Source organism: Akebia trifoliata, chromosome 3, assembly GCF_017979445.1.
Source record: "Akebia trifoliata isolate Shusen 1 chromosome 3, ASM1797944v1, whole genome shotgun sequence".
Taxonomy (NCBI): Eukaryota; Viridiplantae; Streptophyta; class Magnoliopsida; order Ranunculales; family Lardizabalaceae; genus Akebia; species Akebia trifoliata.
The window spans coordinates 31,467,136-31,488,381 of record NC_141377.1 but is presented as its reverse complement, the minus strand read 5'-3'; the positions used below and the strand labels follow the sequence as shown (position 1 = coordinate 31,488,381).

Here is a 21,246-nt window from a genome sequence, read left to right as displayed (position 1 = left end):
TAGTCCTAACCATGGTTTTAAAACTTGTTTTGATGTCTCATCTCGTTCGACAATGAGAAAAATGAACTGTGTTTTTAAATCTCGTCCGATACATTTGGCTTGTCTATCCATCTCGTTGGTGGACGGTACGAGACGTATCGGTTTCGGACGAGATTTAAAACCATGGTCCTAACCCGGCTTTAAAGGGGTGGCCTGTACCTTAGAACAGCCCTCCCTATAGAATATTAGTTGCTCAGACCCGGCCCTATTTAATTCAAGCTGGGCTCAAGTTAAGTTTTGGGTTATATAAAAATAAAATAATAATAAACTTATGAATTTTTCAGAACCGTTTGGAGCTGTTTGATTATAATTTTCATCAAAATGGGGATCCTATCTCGAAATGTAGGATTTTTTTTATTTATGGGAGTTGTATTTTCAAGCACCTTATTCGCCAATTGAGATGTCAGACGCACTGTTGCTGGTCATGCTTAGGAAAATTAGTGTCAAATAGCTCGGTGGTACAGATCGCCAACAGATAAAAGTTTCTAAATGTGTCTTCTCTCAGTGTCTATTGTCATGCCTCAACGCCTCCGACAGCTCCATCGTGTATGTTGAACAGATTGGAGAAAGACAATTTTTCACATTCAAGAGGGTTTCTTGAGGATTGTTGGATCCTAAAATCAAATCCAAACATCTGGTTATCAACAACAACAACAAAAAAAAAAAAATCCAAACATCAATATGAGAACAATGGTGTTTGGATTAGATTATAATCAAACCCATAGACACTATTATATTAAAAATATTAAGTATAATTTATGTTCATAATTACTTATTTTAGTGTGACCGATGTAAATAAGGATTTAGCCCCCATGACGTGAGGAATTTGTACAAGAGAATTTCGATTTTCACCAAAATCACTTGGGCAGACCCCTAAGGTAGAAAGGAGAGATTCATCACATAACTGATCTTATCTGAAGCTTATAAAGAAGTAAATTGACACAAACTGTTCTTGGGTGTCATTCAAGTGGATGAATTGGACAAGGATTTATACTTACATGTTAAGTGATTCACTTAGAGAGGCCCTACCTAAAGAGTTTAAAGTTTGACAGACAAGGTACAGGGCCACTGGATGAGAAGTCAAAGATGAATCCAAGCAATCCAAACAGAGAGCTTAGTGTCAAAACAATCTGCGTTCCATTGAATGGATAGGGGGCCTTATCAATCATCCTCTATCATAGTACATAAATCATGTCGCTCTCACCCTTGGGTAGATCAACACTCCCCTAAGAGGTCTTGGGATGACACTGTCAACATTTGTTTGTGGCATGTCAAGCACCGTGCTTAGCTAAGCCGCTCATGTCAAATATCAAACTCTCTTCACCGTTCAGAATCCGTCCTTGGCATTCCCCTTTTCAAGTATCCTCATTGGGTGCCGCCTCCTAAAGTTTAAGGGTGAGGGCCTTGGGCCTAGTGACCAACTCTCCTTCAATTATCAAAACTTAGGCATGACTTAATCCCCGTTGATACCCTTGTCAACATCCCCCGTCGGGTAGAAACCTCATGGCGCAAGTGCCCAAGTGTCAGCTTGCACATGACGCCTTTCTAGTCAGTTTGCCTTAAGACCAACCAATATCATCATCTACATACACACACACAAAAATGAAAATAGCAATAAACAGCAAAAAATATGAATAAAAACAAGAAGAAAATACCAGTACAAGAATTATAAAAGGAATAATTTCTCTCTTAAGAAGAAAGCCTTCTTCAAGTTTTAGAAATTCAACAAAAGATTATGAAAAATTGGAGTTTATGTGGCTTTTATACGACTTGCAACTATTAAAATACCAGACTACTCCCATAGGTACGACTAAGATGCTAGGCTACCTATAATACCCTTAATTTTCATAACTAATAATGTCGAAATAACCCCACAGCACTGAAATTTAAATCAAATAAACAAGAACGGAGGTTTGTGAAATTGGATTTCAGAAAGAGTAATTTTGACGGATTCATATTGGACAGTACCACGAAGTAACTAGTTCAAAGTAAGTCATTTTTCCTTCTAGACTGATACATAGAAACTGAGGTAATTATGTTATGTCACAAAATCTCACATTGTTCATTCATACATCCACAAAAAATAACCATAGATCTACAATACATTCCAGGTTTGTATTATTCAAAATATAACATTTACGATCATCAATCCAAGTTAGTATTAATCAAATGATAAAAATCATCAAATTCAATGTCATCCTCATTTTCTCACGCTTCATTGCAAAATTCATGAAAGTCAACTTACTGAAAAAGTTGAGATTACTTTGAACCAAATCACACATAAATTTTTAATTTTTAATTTTATTCGGTTATAAAGAAATTGAATATGAATTCTCTTTGGTTTTATGTTTTAGAGCGAACAATTCATAGATACATAGCTTTTTCTTGCAGGTTATTTAAGAAAGAATATGATGTTTTTCTGTTGAGAAAACCTTGCACACCTTTACTGTCTACATGCAAATCAAAGAGTAACACGAACATATAGAACATGTGAGAGAGCAAAACCGACGGAACCAAAGGTAAAAATAATAGACTATAGAGAGCACATCACGAGGAAAAACATTCAATATGAAGCTAGAAACCAAGAGACCTAGTCCATAACTTCCATTATGTAAAATAGTGGGATAGTTTCATCTGATCAAAACTAGATGATGCTAAACATTAAGAATGAAAATTACAACTCTTTAGTAAATACAGGAGTTAAGAGAAAAATGTGGATTTCAACTAGAAGATAGATCTCTCACTGCACCAAAAACGCTAAAAAGCACTTTAAGATAACAGATAATTGAAATGTAGATCAAGCACGCCAAACCAGGGATTAGAAACTTCACAAACCCAATGTTGAACCAAAAATATTGTAACCAACAAAATCTGTGGAATGGGCATGCAAATCACCAATGGGAACTAGAATTTTCATGTTGTCTCCTCTTTCTCTCAAAGTGATGCATGACGATGAGGGAAGAAGAGGAAATTTGTTTTGGGTTGGGGGGGGGGGGGGGGGGGGGGTTAGGGGATCTGGTTTGGGATTGGGTTAAGGATTTTGGGCTCCAATAGGATAAACCCAAAAGGATTTGGGTGTTAAGGTTTAATTTTAACATTTTGCAATTATGACCACAATCCTAATGGCCTAAAATTACAAATGTTTACAATTATGATATTTTCAATAGGTTAGGGGAAAAGAGTAAGGGTTAAGGTTTATATGATAAGGATTAAAGGTTACAGGAAAGGAGTTTCAAGAATTTAGGAATCAAGAATTCAAGAAATCAAAAAATCAAGAAAACAGAGTTTATAGGTTGGTTTCTTGAAAGGATTAGAGAGTTCTTGATCTCTCACAAATAAATAAATAAAAATATAGAAAAGATGGATTGAAGAAGAAGATAGAAGATAAGAAAAAGATTTTAAAAAAAATGATATATTTATCTTGGAATCACCCTAATGATTTCCATGGCATCAACCAAGTTGAATGCACCAAATAAATAAATAACCTAGCTTTCATAACTTTCTCTCCTAAATTTTCAACCCTTGTAAACTTAAATAAAAGACAAACTAAATTTATCAAACTACCCCTAAGCATTATACCAAGACCATGGGCTAATAAAACATGAAAAAAAACCCAAAAACATAAAAAAGAAAGCCGTAAAAAAAAAAAAAACTAAATAAAATAAAATCTACTCTTCAATCCTTGATCTTCCCATCAATTCTCCTTGGTTGGGAAGATTTCGCCACTAGCGAAATAAAATTGTGGTAATTTCCCTTCACAAAGGTTCCCAAAAAATCTATTTTTCATTTTCTTTCTCCCTTATATATGCCACTTTGATGTGACAAGGTGAACATTAATGCTCTCACCAACCCAAATTGAAAGTCAAACACCACTTCTTTCATGCATCCACTAGAATGTTATGCCCCAAAGTAAAGCGGATCTCACCTTCATACAAGGAGTGAATCCCACCAATAACCCCCCACATGGACTTAAAGATCCACCATATCCAAACCAACCATGCTTTTATAAAACTTATGCTTCTCCTTGGGTTTGTCATCGAATCCATACCATTCTAGCTAATATGAATCTTTACACATTACAACAATTTCTTTTTTGAAACATCTTGAATCCAAAGATATCTCACATTAATGTACATTGACTAAATGTCTCCCCTCCTATACAAATTTTTAAAATATTATCGGTGACTATCTTATGACTTCCATTTGCACATTTTTGGGGTTTGTGGTTGGAAAGGAACAAGAGATGCTTTCATGAATGGAAGCCTTCTCTCAAGATATCACATTGTCAATACTAGGGTTATTGTTTTATTGGTGGAAACGTTTTACTGAGTTTAAAGGTGTATTTTTTGAAAATTGGCCCTGCTTATTTGCACTATAAATATTCGAAAACACAAAACTGTGTTTGAGGGTTTTACGTTTACGAATTTTTACAGTGTTTTGCAGTTGAAATGCTTGGTAATTATTCTAGAAAATTCCTGTAATATTTTCCAGGTGCTTGGTTGTCAAGAAAAACAAAAAAATAATAATTTTTATAACAAAAAAATATTTATCTTTATTTACTTAGAGGAATGACTGAACATAGGTTTCACTCTAATTAAAAGAGGGGAAGATTGTATCAATATGTTTCATTGTAATTAACAAAGTTGATTCAAACCAATCAAAAAAAAAAGTTGATTCAAATTTCAGATGTAATACATTAATTTGTGTTATGGATCCTACAGTAGAACATCAAACCCTAGGTTTAGGTTTCACAATAATTAACAAAATTGATTCAAAATTTCAGATCTAATGGGAATTAATTCATGATAATAAAAAAAACCCTAAGTTAGGTGGAAATCAGAGAGCTAAGAGAAAGAAAACCCAAGAGATTTGATTGATTTAGATGGGTTTGTGGAAGGGGGCCAACCTTGTTGGCATAGAGAGGGCTGAATCTCCTAGTTTGGAGAAGACGGACAAGAAGGATGTCTATGGAGAGGGTTAGTTATATATGGAGATGACGAACAGGAGGGTTGTCTATCCCATTTTCTTCTTCTCTAACAGAATGAAGAAAGAGAAGAGAAATGATGAAGTTGAGGAGAGGACCTACAAGTGCTTCTTCTATGTGGAGCTGCTACTAAATAAGTGTGGAGCTTCTATGAAATGAGTCCAAGAGAGCAATTTCATTCCGACTTTTTTACGAGATTTTGCGAAGCATTTTTGCCCACAAAACTTTATGGAGATTTCTCTTTATTCTTACATTGTTTTACGAGGGTTTACAAGCGGACACACATCATAATGTTCCAACCAAGCGCGCTTAAAACGTAAAGAACCAGAATATTTTACCACTCCGACGTTTTACATGATTTTATCATGCAAACAAGCAGGGCCTTTGTTTTTAGGTGGGAGACGTTGTGCTCCAAGTAAGCTTTTGTTTTGTTTTCCACCTTTTTCTTCTTTGGTTGGTCATCTCGACTACCTTGTACATTTTTCTTTCTTCCGCAATAAATTTGTACTTGCCAAAAATAAAAAAATTACTTCGAAGGGACAAACAGTTAGTTATTGATCACGTTGTGTTGGTCTCAAAAGAGGATAAGGAATTTGATTTACCCAACTTAGATGACTAACATGATAGTCTTTGTGGGGTTTGCTTATCTTTGGGTTGATAATGACACCTTTTACATCAAGATTGCATGTTTTATAATTTCTTTGTTTTGGACCATTTTATTGATGCAATTCATTTGAGTAAGAATCAAGTTTTCATTCTAAATCCAATTACATTGATGCAAGATATCAATGGATTTGGGATATTCTACCAAAAAAAAAAAAATGTAAATTGAGATGATCCATATCGAAAAGTAAGGTATGGATATGATGATTAAGCCACCACCCAAGGATAGGCATGAACTTAATAGGAATATGACAGGTTTGAAGAGGAGGATCCCTACTAAGTCAAAAGGGGAAGAATGTTAAGGTTTCCCTCCTCATGCGTAGGTAGGACTCACTTTTCTTTGAGGAAAGCATTCCGATGAATGCATGAAAGAAGTGGCATTCGAATTTTGGTTAGTGAGAACATTAAATACTTACCTTGCACCATCAAAGTGGTATTTGAGAATCTTCTTTTACATTGAGAGAAAAATGAAATAAGAATATTAAAAAAATGAATAAAATAATACCTTTAAAAAAAGACCTAATTTTTCTAGAATTGCAAAAAAGGGACCCAAAACATTTGTCCACCATGCTTTTTTGGCCAATGCACAATGTTTTTTAAATTGCCATTGCATAAATTATATATATAGCCAAGTTCTCGTGACTCGTGAAGAATGACTCATGGAAAAAACACATAATTGAATGGTTGAGATTTATCCCTGGGATAAGTATCTCCGAGATGTGTTATCAATATACAAATAAATCTCAACCATTGGATTTTGTGCCTCAAAAGGTTGGGATCTGGTGTTTTCTTGTGAGTTAGCGGAACCCAACCCATATATATAAAATAAAAGACCACAATAGGGCCCACTTTTGTGGGGGACAAACTTCATCCAGCAAGGATAAACATCCTAGCCAATTGCACTTTTGTGGGGGCACTTTATTGCCTTTCTACTTCACCCCTCTAGCTTTTACTATATTTCTTCTTCTACTTCTATAACCCACTTCATTGTTTTTTAACTTTTACTCCTTAACCTCAAATTTTTTAATAATACCCCCTAACATTTTTCCGCTTTTACCCCTTAATCCCAAAGAGGATGCCCGAGCATAGGCACATGCGAACTCTAGATTATATAAATGCCTATAAATTATATTCATTACTTTATAATATAATATAATGTAGTGATATAATAATGTATTATACAATACTATATATTTTATAATTTATATATAAATATGTTTATATATTATATTTACCATATTATAATGTAATAATATACATATGAATCTTAATATATATTGTGGAGGGATAAAAATTCTCTCTCATCCAAACCATTCATTCATACCATCAACACACATCTTGAGACAAACATGGGGCAAAGTTTGGGTGGAATTCTATGTAATAAGGAAGAATCCCAATTTGGGAGGATATTTCCCTTTTAGATAATCATTTTATTTGTATGTAGGTCAAAATGGCAATTGTAATCTAATTAGAATTAAGATTTCATTTTAGGGTTAGGATTTTTCTATTTAAAGGGGGTTAAGACCATTGTAAAAGAAGAAGGAAATGAGATCATGTAACAAATTCAGAATATAATGGAACGGCTCCTCAAGCCCGTGATGTAGGCACAATATGTCAAACAAAGTAAAAAAAAATAATGTGTACTCTTTTTTCTATGTTTTTCCATTATTCGTATGATTTATTTGGTTGTGATCTTGATAGAATTGCAGATTTTGAGGTTTATCACAAAATCGACCTCTACAATTGGCGCCGTCCATGGGAATGACTTAAGAACACTCACGAATATTACAATGATGAGATTCAATTACAAAGTCACGATTAACCATCAAGATCTTTATTTGGAGTTGGGGGCCGCCAAACGATACTCCTCTGTAGGTTTAAGATCCCCAATCAAGTCACACTTTGATAAGAGATGGAGCACGATTTATTTACCAGGGCAAACCTTCAATTTATGGGGATAACTATTTAATGAAATGATCTAGAACTGATTTGATTTGAAGAGAAAATTGATTTGATTCTTGAAAAAGCAATAACTGACATGGTGAGGTTATCATACCGAAAGTTGATCTGACAATCTGAATTTGAAACCCATCACAAGAATGTGAAAAAAATTAAAATCCTAACACAAGGCTAAAAATAAGACCAGGTACGGGAGATGTTGCACACGATGTTTGGGTGACGTGCACATCTAAGGAAATGTTATTGTAGGCTTGGGATGATATAGCCAGGTTGTTAATCACGAGAGTTCAAAGCATTGATAATGTCAGGGTTGTCCCACTATTTCCAACCATCCACAAAATAGAGGTGTTGTTGTAGACAATTTAAAGCCACTTTGGAGCATCGATAATTCAAGGGCTTTTTTATTACTACCAAGGATAAAAAACAATCGTGGGTTGAATTGAAATTCTTAGGGATTTATATCTTGAGGGCTCATGCACACCCAATGGATAAACTCTTTCATTATTACCAAGGATCAACGTCAATTGTGGGTTGAATTGAAATTCTTAGGGATTTATATCTTGAGGGCTCGTGCACACCCAACTTGTGACCCTACGACAGGACATTCTTACGAATCTAGTAGTACAACATAGGACACATTTTTCTCTACTTATAGTAAGCAACAAAAAAGGTACCATATCTAACTCACCTAACTTGATTTTAGTTTCTATTGAGTTTACTCATTCAAGTGAGGTTGTTTAAGTGCCGAGTTAAATAATGGTAAGGGATCAATCCATGCTTCAAAATTTGGGTTCCCAGGACGACCTAACCACTCATGAAGATGAAAAGGTAAATTTAGGTGTATGGCGTTATACATCACCGTTGATGTATGGGACCTATATTCTATTTGAAAAAGTAAACAGTAAAAAAGAATAAATAAATTATTTAAAGTAAGAGGGGTGAACAGGGTGTAAGGTGTGACCATCAAATATGATATGCATTTCTTGAATAAAAAATAAAATAAAACATTTGATAGTCACGCCTTACACTCTATTCACCCCTTACTTTGAATAATTTCTTTAGTCTTTTTTACCGTTACTTTTTCAAATAGAATAGGGGTCCCATACATCAACTATGATGTATGGGACATACACCTAAATTTACCTTTTCATCTTCGTGAGTGGTTAGGTCGTCCTGGAACCCAAATTTTGCAAGCATGGATTGACCCTTTGCCATTATTTGACTTAGCACTTAGACAACTTCACTAGAATGAGTCCACTCAATAAAAACTAAAATCATATTAAGTGAGTTAGATATGGTACCTTATTTGTTGTTTACTATGAGTAGAGACAAACATGTCCTATGTCGCACTCCTAGATTCGTAAGAATGTTCTATCGTATGGTCACATATAAGAGTTTATCCGTTGGATGTGCAGGAGCCCTCAAGATATAAATCCCTAAGAATTTCAATTCAACCCACAATTGACGTTGATCTTTGGTAATAATGAAAGAGCCCTTGAATTATCGATGCTCCAGAGTGGCTTTAAATTATCTAGTAACACCTCTATTTTGTGACTGGTTGGAAATAGTGGGACAACCCTAACAATAACATCTCCTTAGCTGTGCACGTTAACCCAACATCGTGTGCAACACATCCCCCACACCTAATTGTATTTTTAGCCTCATGGTTGGATCTTAATTTTTCGTACTCTTATAATGAGTTTTAAATTCAGATCATCGGATCATCTTGTGATATGATGACGTCACCGTGTCAGTTATTAATTTTTCAATAATCAAATCAATTTGCTCTTCAAACAAGTGACCAAATCAAATCTAGATCATTCCATTAAATATTTATCCCGATCAATAGAAGACTTGCCCCGGTCAATAAATCATGCTTGATCCCTCATCAAAGTGATCTGATTGGGGATCTTAAACCTATAGAGGAGTCATCGTTGTGGCAAACCCTAACTCCAGATTGAGATCTTGATGGTTAATTGTAACTTCGCCGTTGAATCTCACCATTGTGACTTTCGTGAATGTTCTTAAGTCGTTCCCATGGACGACACTAATTGTAGAGGTTGATTTTGTGATAAACCTCAAAATTTGCAATTCTATTAAGATCACAACCAAATAAATCATACAAATAATGGAAAAACATAGAAAAGAGAGAACACATGATTTTTGGTGGTTCGGCATGTTCTGCCTACATCATGGGCTTGGGAAGTTGTTCCTCTATATTCTGAATTTATTACATGATCTCCTCTCCTCCTCTTTTCCTCCCCCATTATTTCTCTCTTTTTACAATGGGCTTAGCTCTTTAAATAGAAAAATCCTAACCCCTAAAAGGAAACCTTAATTCTAATTCAATTACAATTGTAATTTTTACCTCCATATAAATAAAATAATTATCTAAAAGGGAAGAATCCTCCCAAATTGGGATTCTTTCCTACTTGCATATAATTCCACCCAAACCTTGCCATGTGTTTTTCTCAATATGTGTGTTGATGGTGCAAATGAATGGTCCATATGAGAGTGAATTTTTATCCCTCTACATAGATTATATTAATCTAAAGAATTAAAATGAAATTAATAAAACTATAAAATTAAAATAAAATAAAAAACATACCTCAACACCTTGTTTGAACAAATGCAGGGGGGAGAGAATGAGAGTGAACATCTTGATTCTTTTAATCACGATACCCTTTCGGATTTTCACCATGCCCTTTCAAGTCCAACTTTTTTTTCCCTTTTCGAACATCCATTTTGAACTTTCTTCTCGACTTCCCTAACTTTATTTGTGGTCTTGGAGTCCAAGTTGTAGATATGTAGATTTCAGTTAGGAAATCTTCACACTACTTAAAATTTGGAGTCACCACCATTTGTTTATTTTAGGGTGTGCATGGGCACCCAAAACATATTTTCATTTGAAAGAAAATATTTTTTTAAATAAAATTGAGTCCTAAAGATCAAACCAAAGAGATTTGAGTAAGGGATTAGGTTGAAGAGTGTGGAAGGTGTTGAGATCCCAACTCTCTCCATCATCGTGATGGTTACCTCAAAACTTGGCCATTTTACAAGATTTTAAAAACTTGAGATAGTATACAGAAAGTAGAGTTTAGACAAAATGTAGGAACCGAATCGATTTTCAAAACAAGTCTTAGGTTGATCTCATTGGTGTGTGGGGAACTTTTGAACAAGTTTGTTTTAGTATAAGAAACATAAAAAATTGCATGAAAATAAGTTTTTGAAGCAAATACAAAATATGACATGCTTAAAGCTAGATAGATACAAATTTCAACAATCTAGATTTTTGACACATGGGAAGAAATCATTGTCAAAATCCAAGCAAATAAATTCCAACTGGAGAGATTTTTTACCAAAATGAATTAAACTTCCAGATGATTCTATCAGAAAAGAACCAAACATATTTGAAATCCTGATTTGGGATAGCCTTGGGAAGCTGTTGTCCCCAACTTTCTATTGGTACAAATACATACCTCTTATTCAGGCCATAACTCCTAAACTACTCCATGGATTGTTCTGCCCTTTAGTGAGTAGAAAGTCAACTTAAAGATGATTTTTCTCCAAGTCGAATCAGTTCAAAAACTTCTCATGAGGGAAAATCATTAGTCCCAAGTTAACCTATTATTTCGGGTGTATTCACTTGGTCTAATTATCCTTTCCTTTAATGCATGAAAGTGATAAAAGTATAGGTTTTGGATTTAGGATACCCCTCCTCCATCATCTTCAAGGTTCATTAATCGAAGGTCTTTTGCAAGTAAGACTTGATCAATTGATTTGGATGAAATTCGGGGTGGTTTGCACGCAAGACTTCTAAACTATGAAAAGGAAAAAAAATATTAGAGGGAGAAATTCCTATAAAAGATGCCTAGATTATACTACACATTACCTTGTCTTAAACTTCTTCTTCAAAGACTTGAAAGAGGTAGAGAGTTTAAGAGGATGAGATTTTTCCAAATTCCAAGGCTAAGGAATTGATTTTTTGAAGCCCTGAGCTCCCTCTATTTATAGGCTTCTTGAGAGAATTTTGGGTAGTATTTATTTTCAATAAAACCAAGAGTTTGGATTTTATTTACCCTCCATCAAAAGGGTCTTGATGGTAATTTACTACTTGAAGAATTGCAAATAATACGTTAGTGGTGGCAAAGACTTATATTTAACAAGAAGGTTTTGATGGTAATTTACCATCAATTGTCTCTCAACAAATCAAGGTTTTTCTAGAACTTCTTTGAGGGCTTAAAGATCCATTCATTTTCATTCCCAAACTAGCCTAAGGAAAAAGTTGTCCACACACATCATCCTTGAATTATTGACTTCAAGAACCTTGGAATATGCAAAGTGATTTTAATAGAAAAAAGGGCAAAGAGGTAATTTTCCCACCCATGTGCTATGTTATTTTGGGAAGCCAAATTAGCTATGGTAATGTATAGTGTAATCTAGACATTTTTTATAAGAATTTCTCATTTTAATTCTCTTTTCTTTTTCATAACTTAGAAGCCTTGTGTGCAAACTACCCTCAACTTTATCAAAATCAATCGGTCAAGCCTTGCTTACAGAAAGTCTTCGATCTATGAACCCGGAAAAGGATGGATGGGGGGGTACCTTAGATCTAGAACTTATGCCTTCATCACTTTCATGCATTAAAGGGAAGATAAACCATCAAGTATCTCTTTCTAGATATAGGTACCTTTGTCCTTGCCAAGATCAAGATCTCACTCTTGGAAATTTTTTGCATTCAAATAGTATAACCTGCATATCCCCAAAGTAAATAGTAGGCTCTCTTATGGGATCTCTCATCTTTCTAACGAAATCAAATAAAGTTCCATGCATCATTTTCTTTCATTCCCCACATTTTAGAGCATTTCCCAGTACTAATGAGATAATGCCATTAAAACAGTAGATACAACCAAAACAGTAGGTTAACTTGTGCAGATGGTTCTCCTTCATGAGAAATTTTTTTGAGCTGATTCGAATTGGAAAACCATCTTGAAGTTGACTTCCTACTCACCAAAAGATAAAGCAATTTATCGAATAGTTTAAGAGTTATGGTATGAAGATGTGTGTATCTGTGGCGATAGAAAGTTGGGGACAACATCTTCTCAATGCTATAATTATCAAATTAGGACTCCAAATGGGTTCTTTTTTTTATAGAACCACCTTAAAGTCTAGTTCATCCAAGTAAAAATCTCTCTAATTGAAATTGATTTGTTTGGGTTTTGACATTGATTTCTACACATGTTTTAAAAATCCAAATTGCTGAAATTTTCATGTATATAAGTTCAAACATGTCATATTTCACATTTGCATTAAAAAATATTTTCTAAATGCTTACCTGACATGTTTAAGTCAAAAGAAACTTGTTCGAAGGTTCCCTATACCAATAGGAGCAACCGAAATGATAGATTTAGATGAAGTTAGGGGGTGATATTCACACAAGGCTTCTAAGTTATGAAAAAGAAAAAAAGAGGATTAGAAGGAGAAATTCCTATAAAAGATGCTTAGATTACAAAACAAATTACCTTAATTGCATTGATCTTTTGCTTCTTCAAAGATTTGGCATCTTTTCACTTGTTTTTCACCAACAAATTAAAGCAACTAAGAGTGCCTTTACCACCTTTATCTAATTACCAAAGCCAACCACACCCTTGGGTTAGAATTTAAAATTTTTATCCCCACCATCATTAAAAATTCTCCAATAAAGACTTGATTTGTAATGCAAATAAAAAGAGATCCTAAGCTAGTTTTGGAATTAGTCAACTGGACTCTTTAAGCCCTCAAAAGAGCTCTATAACTTCTTGGTGGGAATTTACCATCCAACCCTTTGTTTGTTGATAGACATAAGGTGGTAAATTACCACCAAGATCATATTAAGGATACATACATGCCTCTAAAGGTGTTTCTTGAAAATAATCCAGACTTGTGATGTTTGGACCATTATATCCAAAAAGCTCCTAAGAAGCCTGTAAATAGAAGAGGGTCTCAACTCAAGGCTTCAACAAGCAATTCCTTAGTCTTGAAACTTTGGAAAAATTCCATCCCATTCTCTCATCCTCTTGACTATATACCTCTCAAGTCTTTAAAGGAAAAAAAGATCAAGAAGAAGTTCATGACAATTAAGGTAATGTGCAATGTAATCTAGACATCTTTTTCTAAGAATTTCACCTTCTAATCATCTCTTTTCCTTTTGTTAATTTAGAAACCTTGGGTGCAAACCAACCCCCCAACTTCATCCAAATCAATTAGTCAAGTCGTGTTTTGAGAAGGCCTTCGAGCAATGGACCCATAAGAGGATGGAAGAGGGTACCCCAGATCTAGAACCTATGTTTTCATCAAATTCATGCATTAATAGCAAGACGACCAGACTGAGGATCTCTTTCTAGAGATAGGCACCTTTGTCCTTGCCAATATCAAAATCCCATTCTAGGAAAAAAATTGCATCCATATAGTGTAGTTCTCGAAACCAAATTGTGGGGGATTCTCTCATGGGATTTCTTTCCATTTAATTTGAACCAAATAAAAGTCCTCTTGAAGGACATACTTGATGCATCATTCCGTGAATTTCCACTTCATAGAACATTTTCCACGCCAATGAGATTATGTAGCTAAAAACAGTAGATACACCCGAAACAATGGGCGAACTTGGGACAGATGGTTCTCCCTTATGAGAAAAGCTTTTGAATTGAAGACACCCCAAATTGCCCAAACCCCAAGGAAAAGATCAAATAATAAAAAAGAATGGTCAATGGGTTACTTAAGGCAAAATTCAGTCAAAAATCATTTAAGTCTGACATTCTTCTTTTTCTTGGGCTTGGTCGCCACATGCTACTTGGCCTTTCGTTGAAGAAGTGACTACAATCATTCCACTTGGCTTTCTCCTATTCATTTTTTACCCAACAAATCAAAATATCTTCAAGAGTTTTTTTACCAGACTACTATTCTTTTATTTTTAATTATCAAAAGAACTCTAGGCTAGTTTGGGAATTGGATACTTAGACCCTTGTTGCCCTCAAAAGTTCTCTAGAGAATTCTAAGTGGGAATTTACCACCCTAACCTTGATTTGTTAGTGTATGAGAGGTAAATTACCATTAGAACCCCTTTTTTAAGGATAAATTCATGTCTCTAAAGGTATTTCTTGAAAATATTTCAAATTTGTAAGGCATGGGCTTTCCTATCCTCAAAAGCTTTCTTTGGAATCTTGAGGGTAATTTACTATTATTGATCATCTTGATAGGTAAGAGACCAAATGGCAAACTACCATCAAGACCTCATTGTGGAAAGTTATTTTGAGTCCACATTCTTGGTTTGATTGAAATTAAATGCAACTTGTGATATGTGAACCATTATATCCCCAAGGCCTTCTTGATGACCTACAAATAGAAGAGGGTCGTCTGATGCAGGATTGAGGGGAGATAAGAAAATATAGGGGTTTAGGGAAATCTAGTTGGGGATTGGTTTAAGGATTTGGGCAACAATTGCAAAACGTTTCCAATTAAAACATTTTGAAATTACAAGGTTAAGGGTATTGGGATTAGGGGAAGGTTTAGGGTATTTGGATATAGGGTAGACTTGGTTTAGGATAGGGCAAACCCAAAAGGTAAGATGAAAATTTTATTTCAATTATTGTAAATAGAAAAAAGAGTTACAGAATGGTTAAAGGTTAAGAGAAAGGATAAATAATTATAAATTGAGGTTTGTAGGTTTCAAGAATCAATAATTAAGAATCAATAATCAAGAAAATCAAGAACAAGAAATTAAAAGAAAATCAAGAGAAAAAAAATAGAAAAGAAAAATAAATATTAGAAAAAAAAATAGAAGGGATAGAAAGAACCTTAAAACCACACCAAGGGTTTCTTGTAATCATACCAAGAATGGTGGAGAACTCACTTCACTCCATTAAAGAAACTCATTCTTTATTCATTAAATCTTCATTGTTCATTCATTAAAAATAAATCTAATACAATCTATATAAAGAAAATAAATTAAGAATCCTAGTCAAATTAAAATACCAAATAATACTAATTTTCGTAATTTTCTCTCTCCTAATTTTCAACCCTAATAAACTTAAACATAAGACAAACTAAAGTTACTAAATTGTCCCTAAATATTATACTAAGACCATGGGCTAATAAAATATCAAAATAGGCACACACAAAAACATAAAATTACGACCGTGAAACATAAAACTAAATTAATAACTATAAAACGATAAATCTAGACCCAAATAAGTGAAAATATAAATAATTACAAATTTTCCATCGAAACTCTTGACCGTTGACTTGATTTACGTTTTGCATTATGGTCTCAAGGCTACCAACAAGCAATTCCTTTGTCGTGAAACTAAGAAAAAATCTCATCATATTCTCTCAATCTCTTAAACCCCCTATCTCTCTCAAACCTTTTGAAAAAAAGATCAAGAAGAAGTCCAAGGCAACCAAGGTAGTATGTAGTGTAATCTAAACATCTTTTTTTAGGAAATTATCCTTCTACCATTCTCTTTTATTTTTGATAACTTATAAACCTTGTGTGCAAATCTACCCTCCATCTAACTTCATCCAAATCAATTGGTCAAACCTTGTTTAGGGAAGGCCTCTAAACAATGAACCCGAAATAGGATTGTAGACACCCCAATTTGTCCGAACTGAGCACGAGAGCTCTCGAAATCCAGCAAAGTGAAGCCCGATTCAAAGTTTTCAATTTAATCAAAAGGGCCCCACCTCAAAGGAGACCAACTCTTCAAAATGTGTTTTAAAAGCTTAAAACCAAGCTAAACCGTGGGTTACCCATGGCCTAGGTGGATTTTCATTTGGGCCTTGGGTCACTCATGGCCTTACCAATTTTGTATAGAACCTTGGGTGAGTCATCAACACATGCAATTTTACACAAAACTTCATTCACCCAAGGCCCATTTAATTAGGCAATTTTGTTGGGGATTAATGCACTTGAGTGCTCTAGATTTTTTTTAGAGAAATTACCCCTTAATTATTTCTTCCTCGAGAAAGTCCAAACACTTGCCAATTTTACCCATGCATCAAGCCTTCATTAATATGGCAACCTTGGTCTTTTGGTAATTGTATTCTTCTTCTTCTCTTAACTCTTGATCACCCTTGGTTCTCACAAAAAGCCAATTACCCTCGTGCCCTCATTTTGTTGGGACACACTAAGGTAGATTGACCATTAAACCCATCATCTCAATCCTTAGTTCAAGGCTTTATCTACTAAAATCCATGCAAATTGACTAGAATCAGGGACCTTGACTTTTTTGCCCATCCACAAGAAGTCTCTAAAACCTATAGGCCCTTTACTCTTCTACACTCAAGTTATTAGGAGCCTAGTTAGTGCAATTGTCCTAAAATTCCTAATTTCCTATCGCAAATTACATGCCATTGTTACTAGGTCCTAGAGTTTGACCAAATTCGCAAGACTTGGACACTTCTCAAAATTTTCCAAATTAGGAAACCATATTCATCATAGGGAGAGTGGGGTGCCTAACACCTTCCCCACTCTTCAACCAAATCCCTTTACCTTAACATAATAATCAAGTCAAGGTTTGCGAATAAGTCAACAAGGGAAAATTTTGGTAAAATTGGGAAACATCAGAAAAAAGTCGAGAAAAGACCATGCTAGGTTAGGGCTATGTAATTGTTCCTACTAGTGGGTGTTCTTATATTATATCATTAAGTTCCATATTAAACTAAAATGATAAATCACCAATTCCCATATTGATATCATTTATGCATCCACAAACAAGTAACCACAAATCCATGACATATTCAAGGTTTATACTATTCAAAATATATAAAAAATAATAATGACAATTATGAGTCCGAATTAGGATTCCTTAACAGATCAAAACCATCAAATCAATGTCATTCTCAATTGCATCCTCATTATTTTCGTATTATTCATGATTTAATCGTGAAGTTTGTAAAATTCATGTATTATTTAAAAAGTCGTGATTAAATCAAGGAAGGAAAAAGTCGGAGACTTTGGTGGCTATGTACCCGAATCTCAATGGTTTAACCATTGGAGTCACTTTCTTTTGAAAAATGTCTTTCAAATGAAAATCTATTTTTGAGGGACCATTTATACCCTAACATAAACGAATGGCAGCGACTTTGAATTTTAAGTAGTATGAAGATTTCCTAATTGAAACCTACATATCTATAACATTGTAATAGTCTACATATGAATCTTAATATATATTATTTTAGCCTAAGAATTAAAATGAAATTAATAAAACAACCATTAATTAAAAAACAATTAAAATAAAACAAAAAAATGTATTTGGACACCTTGTTTGAACAGACACATGGGGGAGAGAATGAGAGTGAATATAGGGGGTTGAAAAAGCATGTCCAACACCCATTCTAGGTTCTTTTTTGCAATTGTCAAAAGTTTGTATCTTTTTTAAAATTATTATTTTAATTTTTGAAATAAAAATAAGAAAGGAAAGATATTTTGAAGATCCTTTGAGAACAAGATAAGGAAGAAGAAAAATTCCAACCTAATTTAAGTGGTGATTTTGCATACTCATTCCACCGGTGTTTTCAACTGCAATTTGTGAGTCAATATCGGGTTGTGAAGTCTGTAATTCATGATTCAATATGCTTAATTGATATCATTCGCCGCAGGTATGATCACTCCTACCAATCCCTCTATGCAACTCCCTTTCAAATATATTTGGGGTTCGAAGGCTCCATCAAAAGTATGGTTTTTCATTTGGCTAGCAACCTTCGACAAGTTCCACCCTCGATCATTTAATCAATCGAGGATTTGTGACTCCTGTAATTCAAATGGTGAGAGTGTGGACCATATTTTGATGCATTGTCAACTTTCTTATTTCATCTGGTCCCACTTCCTCGGTCTTTTTAAAGTTTTCAACATGTTCTCAAATTCATTGTTATCCTTATTCTAAAGTTGGGATTGTTCCTTGTTCATGGGGAGAAAGAAAATTCTTTGGAGGCTTCTTCCTTTCGCTATTACTTGGGGGTTATAGTTGGAAAGGAATAGGATAATCTTTAAAGGGGTGACTTTGTCGGCTCACAACTTGATTTTGAGTGTTTTGGGCTTGATGTATTTTTGGTGTAAGATACGTCTGGAGTTTAAAGGGGTATTTTTTGAGGATTTCGTCTTTAGATGGGACGCTTTTTGTAACTTTTAGCTTTTTTTGTGGTTGGTCATCTCGACCACCAGCTGTATTCACTTTTCTCCTCTCTTAATAAATTTATAATTATCATTTTTTATATTCTTAAGAAGTTTTTATAATCCTTTTGTCATGGAAAGAAATCTTTCTTTCTTTTTGAAATACACCCTTTTCGGTAAGTCGTTTCTAGTTACCCAAGTGTCGAAATTTTTACTTTTGACTTTTATCATCCACTATTTTTGGCTAAAGAAGAGTTGTATCTTATTATTTCACATAGTGGAAGTTCTAGACTAAGTCAAGTGGTTTTTACCTTCATTGAAAGGTTTTCCATGTAAAAAATTGTAGTGTGATGTCTTTGATTCTATCTTTGCGTAGTGGAAGTTCTATACATTCATGTTTCTCTTTTATTTGCATGGATGGAAAAGTTACATAAGATTTTCCCAATATTTTCTGAAAATGTCATTTCAACCCTCAAGACCCTACTGATCTTGTGGAAAAAAAATAACAGAAAAAGAAAAAAACTCTCAGGACCCTAAGCTTGGTTCCAAAGGCTGAGCCAAATTCAAATTTCGAAGGTCAACACGATGGTGGAACTCTCACCCTTGTCTCTTCAACTCCCCCTTCAAAACATGCCCTATTAGGAAAAGATTTGCATGTCCGGGATTCAAATCTGGCTAAAACTAGTAGGAAGAATTGAGCAATCTCAAAGCATTGCAATGTCAAATAAGGAAAAAAGACAGAATAAATTTTAAACACAAACTTGTTCTAGACCCAAAATTTTCCTCTTTGTGCACTTTCCTATTTGTTCTCCATCTATGTTTCACAATTCCATAAAAAACCTCGAAACAAATATCCAATGTGAACTGAATCTTTAAAATAGCAGTGTGTCATGCTACTTAGTTTTAATGCACCAAACAAAGACAAATAACAAAAAAATCTTATTTATGCACATAACATTGGCCGTAAGATTATGAAGCACAAGAAAACAAACCTGAATCATGCAAGATAGAAGACATCATCGGTCATGATAAGTATATACTGCAAAATCCTTAAAGGGGCATTTCTAAAATCCAATGTAGGCAATCTCAGCTCTCTCAATCTAAACTCCCCAGTTGTAGAGCCACCATTATCAGATCGCCGAGCCTGAACCCGATTAGAATCAACCTTTCTGAAGAGATATACAGAATTGGGGCAACAGAAGCTAAAATCACCAGAAACAAGAGATGGGTTGCTCTTAGTCTTGAATAGGGTCCAACCCATTCCAGCAAGAACTCTGGAAAAGCTATCCATGCTATGGATTCGATCACCCGTCACTCGGGAAAATAGGGAAAGTGAAGAACAATTCCAATTATTAGTGTTAGGGTTCTCAATGTTGTTGTTGAATTTGTAGAAAACAAGCTTGAAGAGACCTCTAGAGAGGTTGATAAAGCAGTGAAGATGGGCAGTAGAGGCAGAGATGAGGGAAGGGAAGGGGAGAGGGGCAGAATCTCCAGTCAATGACCATGTTGATGATGAAGATGACCATAATGATGGTAATGATGATGATGATGATGGTGGTGATGATGATGATGATGGCCATGAGAAGATGATGTGGGAGAGAGATGGGTTAGGGTATAGGTCCATACCCATGTCTCTGGCTATGGTTGCTAATCTGTACGTGTCTTTGATGATTTCTTTGGTTGGAAGAAAGTAAAGTAATGGACTCATTGTGTTGTTGTTGTTGCTACTATTGTTTCCTTTTCTTCCTCTCGTTCTTGTTCTTCTACTAGTACTTTGATGATGGGTATGGTGGACATGATGAACATCACCATCACCATCATTGTGGACATCACCATCATCATCATCAAGATGGTGATGATGGTGATTTTGATTAAAGAGGATAGAGTTGTTGATGGTTTCTCCCAAAACCAGAGAGCGTACCAGCTTTAGTGGAAGCATCCTACTTTCCTTCTCTCTCTCTCTCTCTCTCTCTCTCTCTCACCCTTTCTTCACAGATGGGGGATTCCTTCTACAGTTTTGATAGAATGATGATGTCATAGTGAGTGCAACTATGTATTAATCTTACTCATCCTTTGTGGCAATTTTTAATTGGACAAAGTGGTATATTATACTAATATTTTCACGTATGTGGCAATCATGCAAGAGATATTCCTTACATGGGCCCATCAGTGAATATCTTTTAGACTCTGTAGAGTGGGCCTCTATCAATATCATGTCGAATAATGTGTCAAGATACTTATATTTTTAGAGATCATTTAATTCTCACATATAAACCCTCATTCTAATGTTTATTTTTATTTTTATTTTAATAATCGATTATCCTTGTAGACAGGGAATTGGGCTCGTATCTAGGCTTTACACAGTCTATATACTATGATCTTGTCCAAGGACTAATCTCGAGGCACGTACAACGCCCATATATCACACGCACCAAGCAAGTGAGGGTGTGCCCTT

General features: G+C 34.7%; 1 protein-coding gene across 1 annotated transcript; it reads right to left on the bottom strand.

The window, feature by feature from the left end:
• Positions 1-931: 931 nt before the first annotated feature.
• On the bottom strand, positions 932-20,794 carry LOC147406380 (uncharacterized). The gene is made up of 2 exons (XM_086434387.1): positions 19,784-20,794; positions 932-1,621 (listed from the first exon to the last, which is right to left on the bottom strand). Exon 1 carries the CDS (start codon positions 20,728-20,730, stop codon positions 19,789-19,791), a length of 942 nt encoding a protein of 313 aa, XP_086290513.1. The 5' UTR covers positions 20,731-20,794; the 3' UTR covers positions 932-1,621; positions 19,784-19,788.
• Positions 20,795-21,246: the final 452 nt, after the last annotated feature.